At 41.1% G+C, this 13,939-nt stretch overlaps 1 protein-coding gene across 4 annotated transcripts in view; it reads right to left on the reverse strand.

Annotated features, from left to right (window-relative positions):
• Positions 1–13,939, reverse strand: part of SMOC1 (SPARC related modular calcium binding 1) — a 130,067-nt gene that overhangs the window by 87,481 nt on the left and 28,647 nt on the right. For all 4 annotated transcript variants that reach the window (XM_066321339.1, XM_066321336.1, XM_066321337.1 and 1 more), the window contains exon 2: positions 157–328. In XM_066321339.1, coding sequence (XP_066177436.1) covers positions 157–328 — 172 coding nt within the window. The remainder of the gene's footprint in view (positions 1–156; positions 329–13,939) is intronic.

Genomic DNA, 13,939 nt, shown 5'->3' on the forward strand with positions numbered 1-13,939 from the left:
AGGAATGCACAATCCCAACCAGATTGCTCTCAGAGCATGGTACTAAACTCAAAGGTCTAAGGATTCCGTTTCTTAGGGGGTAGTCCTCCCGTTTCTCCTCTCCGAAGGCAGAGGCATTTGCTCCTCAAGTGCTCAGAGGCATTTAAACCCACCTACCTTTGCAGCGGCCGCGGTGCGTCACGCTCAGGCTGGGCTCGCGGCACTTGGCTCTCTGGTAGTCGCACATGGACTCGTACGTTCTGCCGTCAGAGGCACACAGCGGCTTGGACTGCGACCTGGAGCAATGCAGGTTACACTGCGGGTCTCTGTCACGGTCACTTATTAAAAACTGAAGGAAGTGAAAAAAGGAGGGAGAAAAAAAAAACAACAAACAGTGGTTTTGTTTGGTTTCCCAAAACTGAACGTGGTGCATTTTTTTCTTCATGACAATAACAATATGACTATAACGCATTTTTAAGCTGCCTAACAAAGCTGACTTTGCCTGAAGGGAACTTTAAATGAAACACGTACATCTTTAAAAAAAATTAACGGTCTTTGCCATTCCATTCTCTTTAATAAAATGGAAACATTACTCACTGCCTCACCTCTAAAAAAGTAAGATGTGTAAAGCCAAACACAACCCACACGGGAAGGGCAATACTGAGTCACAACAGCCTAGCTTGCCCAGTGCTGTGCCACAAACAGTATCTGGTACTAGACAATTTTAGTCAGACACACAAAAAATTTATCATCAAAGACAGAGGAATACAAATAAACTATCAAGATTGGCCTTGGTAGTTGAACCATGCATGTGACCAGTTTTATATCACCACTAATGTTTTTGAAAGCACTGTTTATATCATCTGTAAATATCAACTGCAAGAGCATATATGCACACTCCCAAAGTCACCTTTTGTTACATCCTGATGGCACCCAGCACAGCCAGCAATTGCACTCCATGCATCCCACAATCTAATTGCACACTGTGTAAAAACCTGTTTCCTTTCAGAAGTTTGAATTTATATAATCATTCTGCATACCTCTTCTTCCTGAGCATTCCATTATGATGCAACCCATTTTGTACAAATGTGTATTTCCTTAACAAGTCTTCTGTAGTTTGAATAATCCCAACCCTCCAATTTCTCACCCAGACTACTTCTCTCCATATCATGATCACTACTGTTTTCCTTGGCATTCTGCATTATTTTTGGTGATGGGGAAGCCCACGATGCACATGAGCCCTCACCTTCTGTCAGTTTGCTCCCTGCAAGTCTCAACATCTGGAAGTAGTTTACTGTTGTATCCTCAACTCTACATTGAGCTGCCTATAGAGATACCCAGGTCCCTTTCCCAAGTCCATATTGTTCTCCTGAGGATCCAAACTGACCATCATCTTTCCATAACCACTTGCAGAAATTTTTGGCAAGCCACGATAGTAGCAGCCTTTTTCTCTTCCCATACTACCCCACTTAGTGGTTTGTCAGACTTTTAATTATTACCCAAACCCAATCACCTGCTCACAGGAAGATTTCAGAGGACTTTTCAAACAAGTTCCATGAGGATTAAGCGAAGAAAAGGCAAGTCAAACCTGCCATGCACTTCCGCATCCCTACCTCCCATTTCTACAGCCTCTTGCAAGCCTGGGGGCACCAGAGCTGCTTTCTAACATACTGATATCCCAGCTCACTGTCAAAGCAGCTCTGAGCTCAGCAGTTCAGAGCTGGCTGGCAAATGGGCACTGACTGACACCCTGCCTGTATGCACAAAGCCACAGCTCTCCAAGTGTGTTGATAGCTGGATGCCTTACAGGGAAGTGTGAGTCACTGCCATAATCACCTTGGTGTTACAGTTTCCTACAAAGCTGTCTACTCTATGCTTTGAGGTTAAAGCTGTTGAAAAAACATTGCCTGAAGCCTAGTTTAGGTTGGTTTTTAACCACTCAGAGAACATGCATCTCTGAAATTTGGTTGTTGGTGGGTTTTTTCATCACCAAAAAAAAAAAAAAATTCTCCCCATTTAAATGAAAAACGATTAGAAGTTTCATATTTTCATACTGTACTGCTGGATCTTCTGAAGACTAATGCATTACTAAACCCCCTATTTAAACATGACAGCTGGGAAAAGCAAGCAAATTTTACTTTTGGTGGGGCAAACTTCTTAAAAAAAAATCTCATCTGTCACAGACTTGACAAATTTGTTACAGCACAGTGTTTTTGAAATATTTTTGTTCCTTTTCTGCAACATATTCTACAACCTGGCAACACCTGCTCCAAATGGCAAATTGGAAAATTTAAACCTGAAGGCAATTTTAAATTGTTTATAGAGACTTGGACTAGACTATAAAAACACTGTAAAGCTGGACTAGATTTTTTTCTTTTCAGTGGTTGGACTATCACAAGTTAACTTGGAATTGCTCTGGATACAGTAATGTCTTTCTGCCACCCCCAAAATGCAAGGATCAATAGTGACTGTAAACATACAGCAAAAAGCAACAGACTGAAGATGCTGAAGCCTCCTCCCAGCATGTGACGTCAGACACTGAAAGAGTCACAAGGCTTTCCAGGTTCCTATATGTAAAAACATACAGAAACTGAGCTGCCTGATAGGACAGTATGGTGCACATGCAGCAATTAAACATTCAGTTCAACACAGGAGCCATTCTGGTTTAGAAGGAACATACAGATCTCTTATCTCACATAGATCTCTCAGATAACTGGAGACTTCAGCTACTGGCATGAAACGTTTTGCAAATTATTTGTCAGAAGCCGAGTTCCACAGGTATGAGTTATTCAGAGGTTCAACAAAAAATCTAGAATACTGGCTCTCAGCATCAAACCATATTACCAACTTATTGAAGGTCATCTTGTATCATTACAACTCACTTACAAGCCTTCTGCAGGCTGTACCAAAATACTTAGTATAGAGGTGGCTTATACATCAAGAACACCCCTTTTTCATTCTAAAGAATAAAAAATTGTTCTCAAGGCTGACAAACAAGTTAAACCTAAGGTTGTAGAAGAGCTTTCCTCAGGTGCCTCCTTGCAGACAGAGAAATAACTTGACATTGATTAATTACGAGGGCCTGAGGAAACATGCAGAGCACCCCAATGCAGTCTGTGAAGTTCTTGCCTACCCAAATTAAGCCAAGAACCACGTTATTAGAAAAAAAATTTAAAAAAAAAAATCAAAAGCCTTTTTAGCATTTGTAATTTGGATTACAGCAGGGCGCCCACACAGCATGTTCGGTGCTTTCCAGACACTGAAGATGCCACACCTGCCTTGCCAAAAAAGTTTATGGTTTACGTAGTTGCACAAGATGGTGCTTGTTTTGTTCAGGTAGATCGTAACTGTGTAAGTCTGCATTAAATCCAAGAAGGATCCAGGATCACACCTGTCTGATCAGAGCTCTTCTCACGCAAGCAAACTGTGCTGCCAGAAAGGCCAGCAGTATCTCCAGGAGATCCAAGGGGCTCCAAAAACTTCCCCTAAGAGTACGGTACCTGCTCCACTGTAGCTCAGCCCGTATCTTTGCTCAGCAGCCCTGATAGCATTCAGGTATAAAATGGTCATTCTTTGTTCCTTTTCTAGCAGGTAAGCATTCATGCTACAGAAGTGATGGTCAACAAAGACCACCCACAGACATTTAATATACTAAATGTTTTGAGAGTACATCCCCTCCCACCCAGCACAAAAGGTCTTCCTTTAGCATTGTGCTGGTCTGAGAGCACGACCTCCTCTGCAAGCAACCTCAGCTGCATGAAGAAAAAGAATGGATGAACGCTAAGACGTGCCTGCCATGGCTGTCATGCCCTTGGTTCTGTAATTTTAACAGCTAGGACCACAATCCATATGTAGTCAGTTAAATTTTTATTTTATAATTCCTACTTTGAGCAAACAGGCACTGTTTTCCCAAGGGCGCAGCCCTGCTCCAGAGGAGCCCCTTGGTCACTGCTGGAGATACTGCTGAGCAGGGCTGAGGGCTGTGAGCAATGTGCCCTAATGCCTGGTACCCACCCCTCCCCAGACACAGCCAAGATAGGAATGTGATTCTCTGGTCTTCCCAGGGGAAGTGCAGCAAGGTAAGTATTCTGCCCTTAATGCCAATTGTCCTATGATGACCTTTGAAGCTCAAATCAAAGCCTGATGTCCCAACAGCTCCAGGAAGCACACACAAACAGCCCTTGCAAATGACAGAATCACTACTCACACAGCAGCGCTTGGTGCTCTACACACAGACACACAATGCAAGCAAACCTGGACTCAGGGAAAAAGCAAACCTGCAAACATGTGCAGCACCAGCAGGTTTCCAAGCTTCATCTAGAAAGAAGAGGAAAATAATTGTCTTAGCTCTGAAATTTCTCAAAGCTTCTTTTGGATTTCTGTGTTCCCATTTGTTTCAGAACAGACTACATCCAAAGCAAACAGGATTGAAGACAGCTTATCAGTTCTTTATCTCCTCTCTTTTCCTTCATAAGGAGGAAGCTATTAAAAGTAGAACTAAAAGGAAAACAAACAAACCACCACAAACACAAAATGCCAGCTAAAAAAGAAAAACAAAACCAAAAAACCCAAATAACCCCCTTCCAAAACTAGAAGGAATAATCTATTTTACAGGAAAAAGTTAAAATTGACTAGATTGCAAATAGGATCCATTGAATATAGACTCAATACTAAAATAAATAACACTAGTATTAAGCAACAATATTTGTATTTATGTAACATTTATTTACACTAAGAGTGTCTGCAAAGTGCCTATTCCAGCCAGTTTGAGTCCCTGCCCTAAAGAGTTTCCAGTTCAACGCAGCTCTCAGAGCATCTTTTTATGTCAAATGTTCTATCTGTATAAGGACACAAACATCCTCCTTTAGCAAATACATTTACACAGGTGCTTGCAGAAACCACTTCCCAAACTGCTTTCTGCTTCTTCAGACTTGAAAAGAAAAAGGAAAGATAAGAGGTCAGAATGAAGTTAACTTGGCCAACAAAGCATATCTGTTCTTTTTCTCCACACCTCAACACCACTGCTGACAAACAACAAACACTGATTAAAGGGTTTTTAATGCCTGTGAAGGAAAGCAGACTCCCTGCAGCTGCACAGCAGCTGGGAACACTTGTGTTATTTAGCAGAAAAAGGTCTGACCCCACAAGTGAAAATGAGCTTGGTGGTCACTCATTCTATTCACCATCTGGGTACATTATAAGCACAAACAGAACAGCACAGCCTTTTGTGATGGAGGTAACGAGAAATGGCCAAGGCATTGTAGTACCACAGTAACATGCCTTAGCAAGGCTTCAAGGAAAAGAGGGAGCAAGGGACGCAAATGACAGGAACGTGAGAAAGTGGAAATCTATTGAGAAACAAATCTAGAGTTCACTACAGATCAAAACAGAGGTGCCTTTGCTATTTAGCAGCTTCACTTCAGACTAGTACTGCAGAGTGCTGCTGCCTAACAGAACTGAGATAGACAAAACAGCACTTGCAATATTTTACTCCTGTTTTGGCAGATTTCAAGTTTGAAGACCCTTAGAACACGTCTTGGGAAAGTGTGATTCATCTAGGTATATTCACATGGCACAGATCACACATTCATTAGTCAACGTACTCAGACTGGTCTGACTTAAGTACAAATGAGCAAGTCCTTCCCAGAGAGAATTCCCCAGGAAAACCATACCATTTTACACATTAAGGGAGACTATAAACTTCTCGACATTTTTGTTGCTGTTGGAAAGAATCATTTCACATTTTTATGCCTTGGTTTCAGGCTCCAAACTTGTGCAACCAGCCATTCTGGAGGCACAACTGGAGCCAAATTCCAGTTTTAATCATGGCTAGACTCTCAGCCCCATGGCAGGTTGCCCACAGGGCACAAGCTCTTCAATTTCAACCACTGGTTTTGGACTTCAGCCAAGCTTCCTGCCATGGAACCATAAGCCTAGCAGGTTTCACAGGGGTCAGAGATCCTTTTCTGAGCCAGAGACCTAAAATGCCTTGACTTCTAGGAATACAAAGAGGAAAATCTGAAAGTCTTAAAATCTCTCTCAGGGTCTGCAGTCTTACCACATGCAGAAAGATATCAACCAGCCAGAGCCACCAAACTCCCAACAGCTGACCAGGCTGTCGAGCCTCTGTCCTGAAAGTGCCCGTGCAGCCTCAGAAAGTGAAAAAACACTTTTGAAGTGAGCTTCCTGGGAAGTTTGTCATGTGTTTTGGGGCAGGGGAAGGAAGAGATTGATTTATTTTAATATACTCTTTTTGGAAATGCTCACAAGTTCGTACTTCACTGGCACCTGGATAACCATTTTAAGACAAAGGTTCTCAAAGTCCTGCATCTTAAGTCGTTCCAGTCCTTGGGTGGGGTTTTTTGGCATCCTACAGTTTTATACCAAGACTTAAGGCTTTCTCAACAAATTTCAGAAGGGCACTTCCCCCGGGCAGAAGGTACTTACAAAAAAGATATTGTAATACTTTTATTGCTTGAGTCACCCCTCCTGCAAAGTGAAGAGTCTAGCCTAAGTTAAAGCACCACTTATGTTTCAACCCCAAACCTCCAGCTGTGCAAATAAGAAGGGGTTCAAAGCACAGAGCCTGTGCTTGAGGATGGTAAAGGCTGAGCAAATGTATGGGATCACACTGCAAAGCCAGAAAACTCTAGATTTACTTGCATGAGCTGAATTCAAGACAGTTTTTTGCTCTTACAGGCTAGAAACCTCATTTTTCTACAGTGATTTTTCTTTCCCTCTTACTATCCTCCCTCAATCCTTGCTTTGTGTAAGCCAAAAATGAAGGGCAGCACTTAAGTATTATGCTTCATCTGTTAGATGACTTTTAGCTAGGAAATAAAATTTTCATTTTCTTTGCAAACTGACTCACAAATATAATGCAGCAGCCACATTCTATTTTTAGAAGATCAAGTACTACATCCAGAGAGGCTGCATAATGGAGTATTTGAGGAGCTCACCAAGGGTTTGGGAGAAACCCTTAGAATTGCTCTTCATCTCAGAGCATCACTCTAGGTTTTTACTTGTTGTGAATTTGTTCTTCAGAGAAAAAAAAAAAGTTATTATAGTCAGGAAGTGAACTTTTAAAATTTTCTCTTTTTGCTTTGACATGCAAGTTTATGAAAGTGCTTAACTCATGGGAAAGAAAATGCCAGAGACACCAGGGACAAGAAATTAATTCCATATTTTAAAATAATTCCTTCTCCCACACATCTTTTATATCCACATGCCTGTATCACCTTCATAAAATCCAACTTAAGTTTTGTAAGTCACAAGTTGAGGCATCTCATAAGTTCAGTACACAATCATTTGAACAGAGGAAGAAACCAAAACCTAGATACAAAATAGAAAGTTCATCTGAAGTGTCACATTTCTAACACACAACTTCTAAATCTTTCCAGTAAGTCTGGCAGTATTAAGGTAGAGACTGATTTAATTTATTTGAAGTAATCACTTCAGTTTCTGTCAAAACTCACTCTCCTACTCAGAGTATTCCTCCAGCCAAGGTAACATGTAAGCCTAGAACAAATTTAATCTTAAATTTAATTTGTCAAACACATTGACAAGAAAAGGTATGTTTAACTTGGACTATTTATTCTCTTTACCTTTGTAACTATACATGTTGAACCAGATAGAAAATCCAAATGTTTGAACAGTCAGGCAATGAATTTCTTGTCCCAAGACAATAATAGCAAAACTTCCATAATATGTGGAATCTTGTCTTCACTAAACTGTATTGTTTAATAATTTGATCCAGTCTTCTGAGTTTAAGGATTCCTGTGCTTATTCAGCATAACTCAGAAAACAAACTCAAAACATCCTACTGTACACCTTATGCCAAGTTAATCTCTCAGTAGCTACTTCCCATTCTTCAGTCTGTCATAGTGCCAGTTGAAGCTGTTGAACTCCACTAGCAAATGCAGCAGGATTACAACCTCATGCTGTTACTAGGTGAGAAGTCAGCTACTCCATTGTTATGGGGTATGTTTTTCTCAAAAGCAGCTCTCATAAAAGCAGAAGGGTTGAAGTAATACCAGGTGTATACTTCAACAAAGGACAGTAACAAGCAAGATTTCCATGAAGAGTGATCCCCACGCTTACCCAAACATTAGAATACTGAATGCTTCAAACCACTGCACAGGCTCTTCCCTCTTGGCCACAATTCTTTCAAATTATGGAGACTGAAGTACATACCTTCTTACCCTCCACTGTACAAACCACTTAAAGTCATTTCCAGGATTTGTAGACTTCTGTGCACTAGCATGGGAAGTCTAGTCACTTTCAGAAAGCAGCTGTGAAATAATAGTTTCTTGAGCCCATTTTCCCTCTTGTACTACTTTTAGAACGACTGGCTAGGCAGTCAGCCTAGGAATCCTTCTTCCCCAATTGCAGTAGCTTGGAGTACTGAAATATTCTTGATATAAGCTTTTCACGTGAGTCTTTGGGATGTTCTGTGGAGTTACACATAAACTACATGCATGTCTGATGACAACTAAGTTTTGCTGAAGCATTCTTAAACGAATAAGCTGTTTGGTGAAGTACAAATTCTCTGCTGATTTTCCATCAGTAGCCTGAAAGGTATAAAAGACTTCTTTTTAAATCCAAACCCCTAAAATTTGTATTCATCACCTGACATCAATTCATCTGGACCTCCTTCTCTTAAGCACCTTCTCATGCTGTCTTTCTCTCAACAACTCAAAGTACTTTGCCCTTTACTTGCACAGTGCTATTGCTGAAGGGTAGGCACCTACTCTAAGTGGAGTCTCCAAGTTAGTCGATAAGCTTTCTAAATACCCCAACCTAGCAAAATAAAAAGGACATATTCTCCTGCCATAAACCCTTCTTCTCAATAAGATAAAAGTTTCTAGCCACACCAGAGACTGCCCACTGCAAAAAGCAGATATCAAGTCTTGCCAAAGACGGCTTCATAACGTCCCAAACACTCTCTGCTGCACAAGCATCATTCCCTTTGGTATGCACAAGGCACATCACGGAAGTACTCACAGCAAGACAGATACAACTGAGTTTACCTCAAGCTAGATACCCTTTTCCCACTTTCTAGTCTACACACAACCATTGTCACCCGTCAGTCACAGCCATTTGAATTAGACACTATTACTGTAGACAAAGCAGGTGTATGAAGACCACCACCATCACCACCTCTGGAACTGCTCTATTCTGAAAGAGGATAATTTCCTAAGGAGACATGATGATTGAACAGAGTTTACAAACACAGTTTGGCAGCTACATCTTCAGTGTTGAGCTCCAGTGGAAATAAAACTATACAAAGGCACTTCTTCCATCACGAATTATTTGTCCTTGTAGATCTTCCAGGATGGAGAATGCCACCCATTATAACTCAATAGCTCTACAAACTTTGTTCCCTAAACCAATTTCTCAAAAATGCTGAAAGAGGCATTCAAATTGAAGCTGGCATCCAGCCTTCATTATGTTTAGTGTAACTGCTGCCAACAGCAGAACCAAGAAGTAGATATTAGAAATAGCTGATCTCATTAGTTCAAAACCTATCAAGGGCTGGCTGCCCATCAGGAGACACATACTAAATGAATGCCAAGTCTAAAATTCCATTGCACAGAAGGGATATTTAAAAAGGAGGTACTGGGAACACTCAAGGTTTCACTTTCCTTAACTATATTCTTACCACTTTATGATCCAAAGATAATGCTTAACCAAAGGTCATTGCACCAGGAGCTTCTCCCCATTTCATGCAGCTTCACATGTATTATCATCAGCACTCCAGTGCCAAAGCTTCTGAAGCACTGTGTGGGCATAGAACTGTTATGTCTCCTTCTACAGGCCTACCTTGCCATCTCCAGAGAGATGGTCAGAGCTGGGTTCTGGCCTAATCAGCTATACAGAGTAATAGCCTTCACAGCCCCCCATAGGCCTCAAAGCTACAGAGAGTAAGAAAGAAAGTTGCCCCTACTGCTCTATTACTCCTCTGAAGTGTCAGAGACAGCAAAACTGAAGAAAAGACTGGAATTTCACCTTGTTCATACATATGATCATGTACTTTTATTAAATACAGAGTAGCCTGTGAAAGCAGCAGCAGCTCTTACATTTATTACTAAGGCTATTCCAGTACTGTTAAAAAGAAAGGGTTTTCCTAACATCACAGAGGATATGTTATCCCTGGACTTAAAGTCTATAGATTAAGAGGCAACAATAAAGACATTCTCCTTACCAGAAGAGAACTGTTCAGTTAATAGATAAATTAACTATTCAGTTAATTGCCATGAGGTACTATCCGCTCCCCCTACAAATCACTGCCGTAGTGATGTCCACCTACCACCACATGCACTTATTTGACATTAGGATTATATTCATTTGATCTACAGACACGTAGTTTCAGAGACCCAGCTTTATACATGTCAGACAATAACTTTAAAAAACACCCTTGAGAAATCTGAACTCTTGCTTCAGCAGGCCAGCAGAGAGTCTTCTGAATAGCCCTTCAGTAGGGTATGATGCTGTTGACATCATAAGGATCCCAGGCTTGGCTTGATATTCACTGCTTCAAGTGCCAAACCCACCTTAGTGTATTCCACAGTGAGCCAGACACATTAACTGCAAAACAAGTTTTAAATTCAGAGTGAAATAACCAAATCCTGCTAACCAAGGAAAAAAGTGTGCCAGCCAGGAATTTAGACCAAGAGGGAAAGAATCAGGAAAGTAAGTACAAAACAGAAATGAAACTACAGCCAAAAGTCAGAAAAAATAAACTTTTCCTCTCAACTCCCTAGGGGAAAGACTCATTGTTTCATTACTTCGTTCTGTAGTTCTGTTTGCATTGTATTTTACAGTGTTTAACAGTAATTCTCATCTCTCTACTTTAAATTTAAACTAAATGCTTCCCTCAGTTTTGTAAGCATAACCATCCAGAGTTTGACCCTGTGAAGAAAGTGCTGGACAATGCTTTCTTGGACTGTAAGGAAGTTATAGCCTTTTTGGACAGCACAGGCAGTAGCAGGGTTTTCTCCACTACCAATCTTTCCCCACTACTGATCTTTCTGGATCACAAACTGAAGAAGCTGCTATGCACAAAAGCTTCAGGACAGGAACACCCATTCTGCTGGCATGAAAGTAATTCTCTGCTCTCCACTCTTGTTGCAAGAAAATAGTCAGTTAATATGACAGTCTAAATATATGATAAAAACCTTTCCAAAGCAGACGAGACGCAAGAACTGGTTGCTTCAGGAGTTGAAACTGCTACAGAGAAATATTTCTAAGACAAAATGCTTGTGTGAGGCAAGAAGGAAGGACGCTTGTTTCCGGCACCATGGTTAGCTCTAATGCCATCATGTACTGTCAGTGACAGACAACATTCAGAAGAGTAAATATACCTTCCGATTTCTGCAGACAGGAATTGTTCATGGTAATTACTTGTGCCTTTCTTAAAAATTGCAGCAGTAACCTAGATGCTCACTGCTGAACTTTGAGAGGAGGGAAAAACATGTCAAGCATCTCTACAGATCTGCCATTCACTGAAGAGCCAAACTAAGCAACACCACTTCTAACTAGTAAGTTGTTCATGTGCAAGGTTTTCCAGACTGTTAAAGTACAGTTCACATGCCTTCACTCCTTCAGGAGTAGGATCACTACTGCTGAACTACCCAGCAATAGTACTACATACTAGCATGAAAACCTGCTTTTGCATGAAAATCTGTTTACACAGGTCAGGCATATTTTCCATACTGAAGTGACAGATGTGGTTTGTATGATGTTCCCAGCAGAACCTCTCCTGCTGAGCTCTACAAGGATTCATAGAACAGAATCATTTAGTTTGAAAAAGACCTCTATAATCACGTCCAACCATTAACCCAGCACTGCCAACTTCTCCACTAAACCATGTCCCTAAACACCATATCTACACATCTTTTAAATGCCTCCAGGAATGGTGACTCAACCACTTTCCTGGGCAGCCTGTTCCAATACTGGGCAACAATTTCAGTGAAAAAATTTTTCCTAAGATCAATCTAAGCCTCCCCTGGTGCAAATTTAGGCCATTTCCTTTCACGCTGTCACTTGTCACCTGAAAGAAGAGACTGACCATCACCTGGCTACAGCCTCCTTTCAGGGAGTTGTAGAGAGCAATAAGGTGACACTGAGCCTCCTTTTCTCCAGACTAAAAAAAACCCAGTTCCTCCAGCTGCTCCTCAGACTAGTGCTCAAGACCCTTCCCCAGCTTCATTGCCCTTCTCTGGACACACTTCAGCCCTTCAGCATCTTTCTTGTAGCAAGGGGAAACTGTCACCCTGATTTTTCAACCTTCTGATGTTTTTTACTTTTCTGTACTGGAATTCTCATGCTTGTAACATAAACAAAGACTGATGTTTTGTAAATAACACATTCCTTTCCAGGGGGAAGGACAAATTGATAGACTTCTAGGTTGACCAGTGCGGTCAGAGAGGTGTTAACCTCATTCCCCAATCGCTGGTCAGAGTCCAAACCCTATTTAAACCCTAAACCCAAATAAACTGTCACCTTTTTCTTTCTTGTTTCGCAACCTGATGGGTGAATGTGGTTTTTTCATGTCTGTCTAGTAACCGGAAACATCTATAAGCTGTCAGGTTGCTGCTATGAGGTCTGCAGTTTTACTATATAGAATGGGAAGCAAGGAGAGTGGTGTCTTCAAAAGAAGAAATATTTACAGTTATCTTGATGCTGGCCTCAGACTGTTGATACGAGTTTCTCCAGCAAGATACAAAATTCCTTTTCCACCGAAACACCTCCCTTCCTCCCCACAATGTTCTACATACATTTAATCCCCACACCCAAGCAGAAAGGTGTTAGGGACTGATGTTAATACAAGCTGCTCACTCTCAGGTTGACAGCTTTTTCACAACATTTTGTACTATAGAACTGTTTATTTTAATGTGCTTACTTTCAAGCTGCAGAAAGAGCCATTCTAGCTACACTGAACTACTTTTCACGCCTTTTGTGGGGAGCTGCAGAATACTCCTATTGCTTCCTTATTGCTAAAAGCAGACATGCTTTCCTTGTTTTCTGTGGAAATAAGTTTTCAGTATTTCGAGTTCTACAGTATTTCACTTTAAACACAAGTGAAGTTAACTTTCACTGTCATATCTTTGGGTTTCTTACAAGTCTTTTTTTGTATTTTCATACATGAGACATGTTCTGTCTAGGACTGACAGCATTCCATACAAGATGCCATCTCTAGTCCAAATTCACACAGCACTCACCACGTTAACTTCCCTCCAGTTGCACTTCACGGGGGTTCTGGAAGTGCTCAGCCAACTCTGTGCTGCAATTTGTGCATCTCTCTAGTGGAAGCTAAAAAAATTTTGAATATACATATCAGTCTATTTTTGCTATCTCCTCCCTGAAGGGAGCAGGATATCAGTCTTAATATAAGCAAATATGAGACCTTTGCACAATAAATCTTTGACACAGATAATTGGCAAGATTATTGCAGTCTCTCATCTTCCTTTTCAGGGCATGTTATTGAAAAAGCTATGGGAAAACATCTGCGGTTTTATCTGGATTCCTCAGATTTTCTGGATCTCTTTCTGTCTGGTCTAAGACCTGGCCTCAGTACAAACACATACTCAGGCTTACTGGTCAGACTTCTCACAGTGGACAAAGACCAAACTGACATTCTTAGTTGACAGACTTAAAGCAGGCTGTGATACGAAGTTCCACATACAGCTTTGTGACTGCTTCAGACTATGAAGAGTAAGTAGCACTCACACCATTGCCACATCTAGAAGAGTACATTGAGCTGTAAAGGGTTAAGCAGTTATCTTTCTTTCTTTCTTCATGCATTCCATAGCTTAAGAGGCTACTGGCCTGATTTCACCTGAAGAAATTTGCTTTTCTGACCCAAATAATGGAGGTTTCTCTTTTCACTGGAGGATACTGCCCACCTTCACAGCAGCCTGGACTGTGGCCAATAAGAAGATGACCCCAGGAAGAAGTG

This window comes from Sylvia atricapilla, chromosome 6, assembly GCF_009819655.1.
Source record: "Sylvia atricapilla isolate bSylAtr1 chromosome 6, bSylAtr1.pri, whole genome shotgun sequence".
Lineage (NCBI taxonomy): Eukaryota > Metazoa > Chordata > Aves > Passeriformes > Sylviidae > Sylvia > Sylvia atricapilla.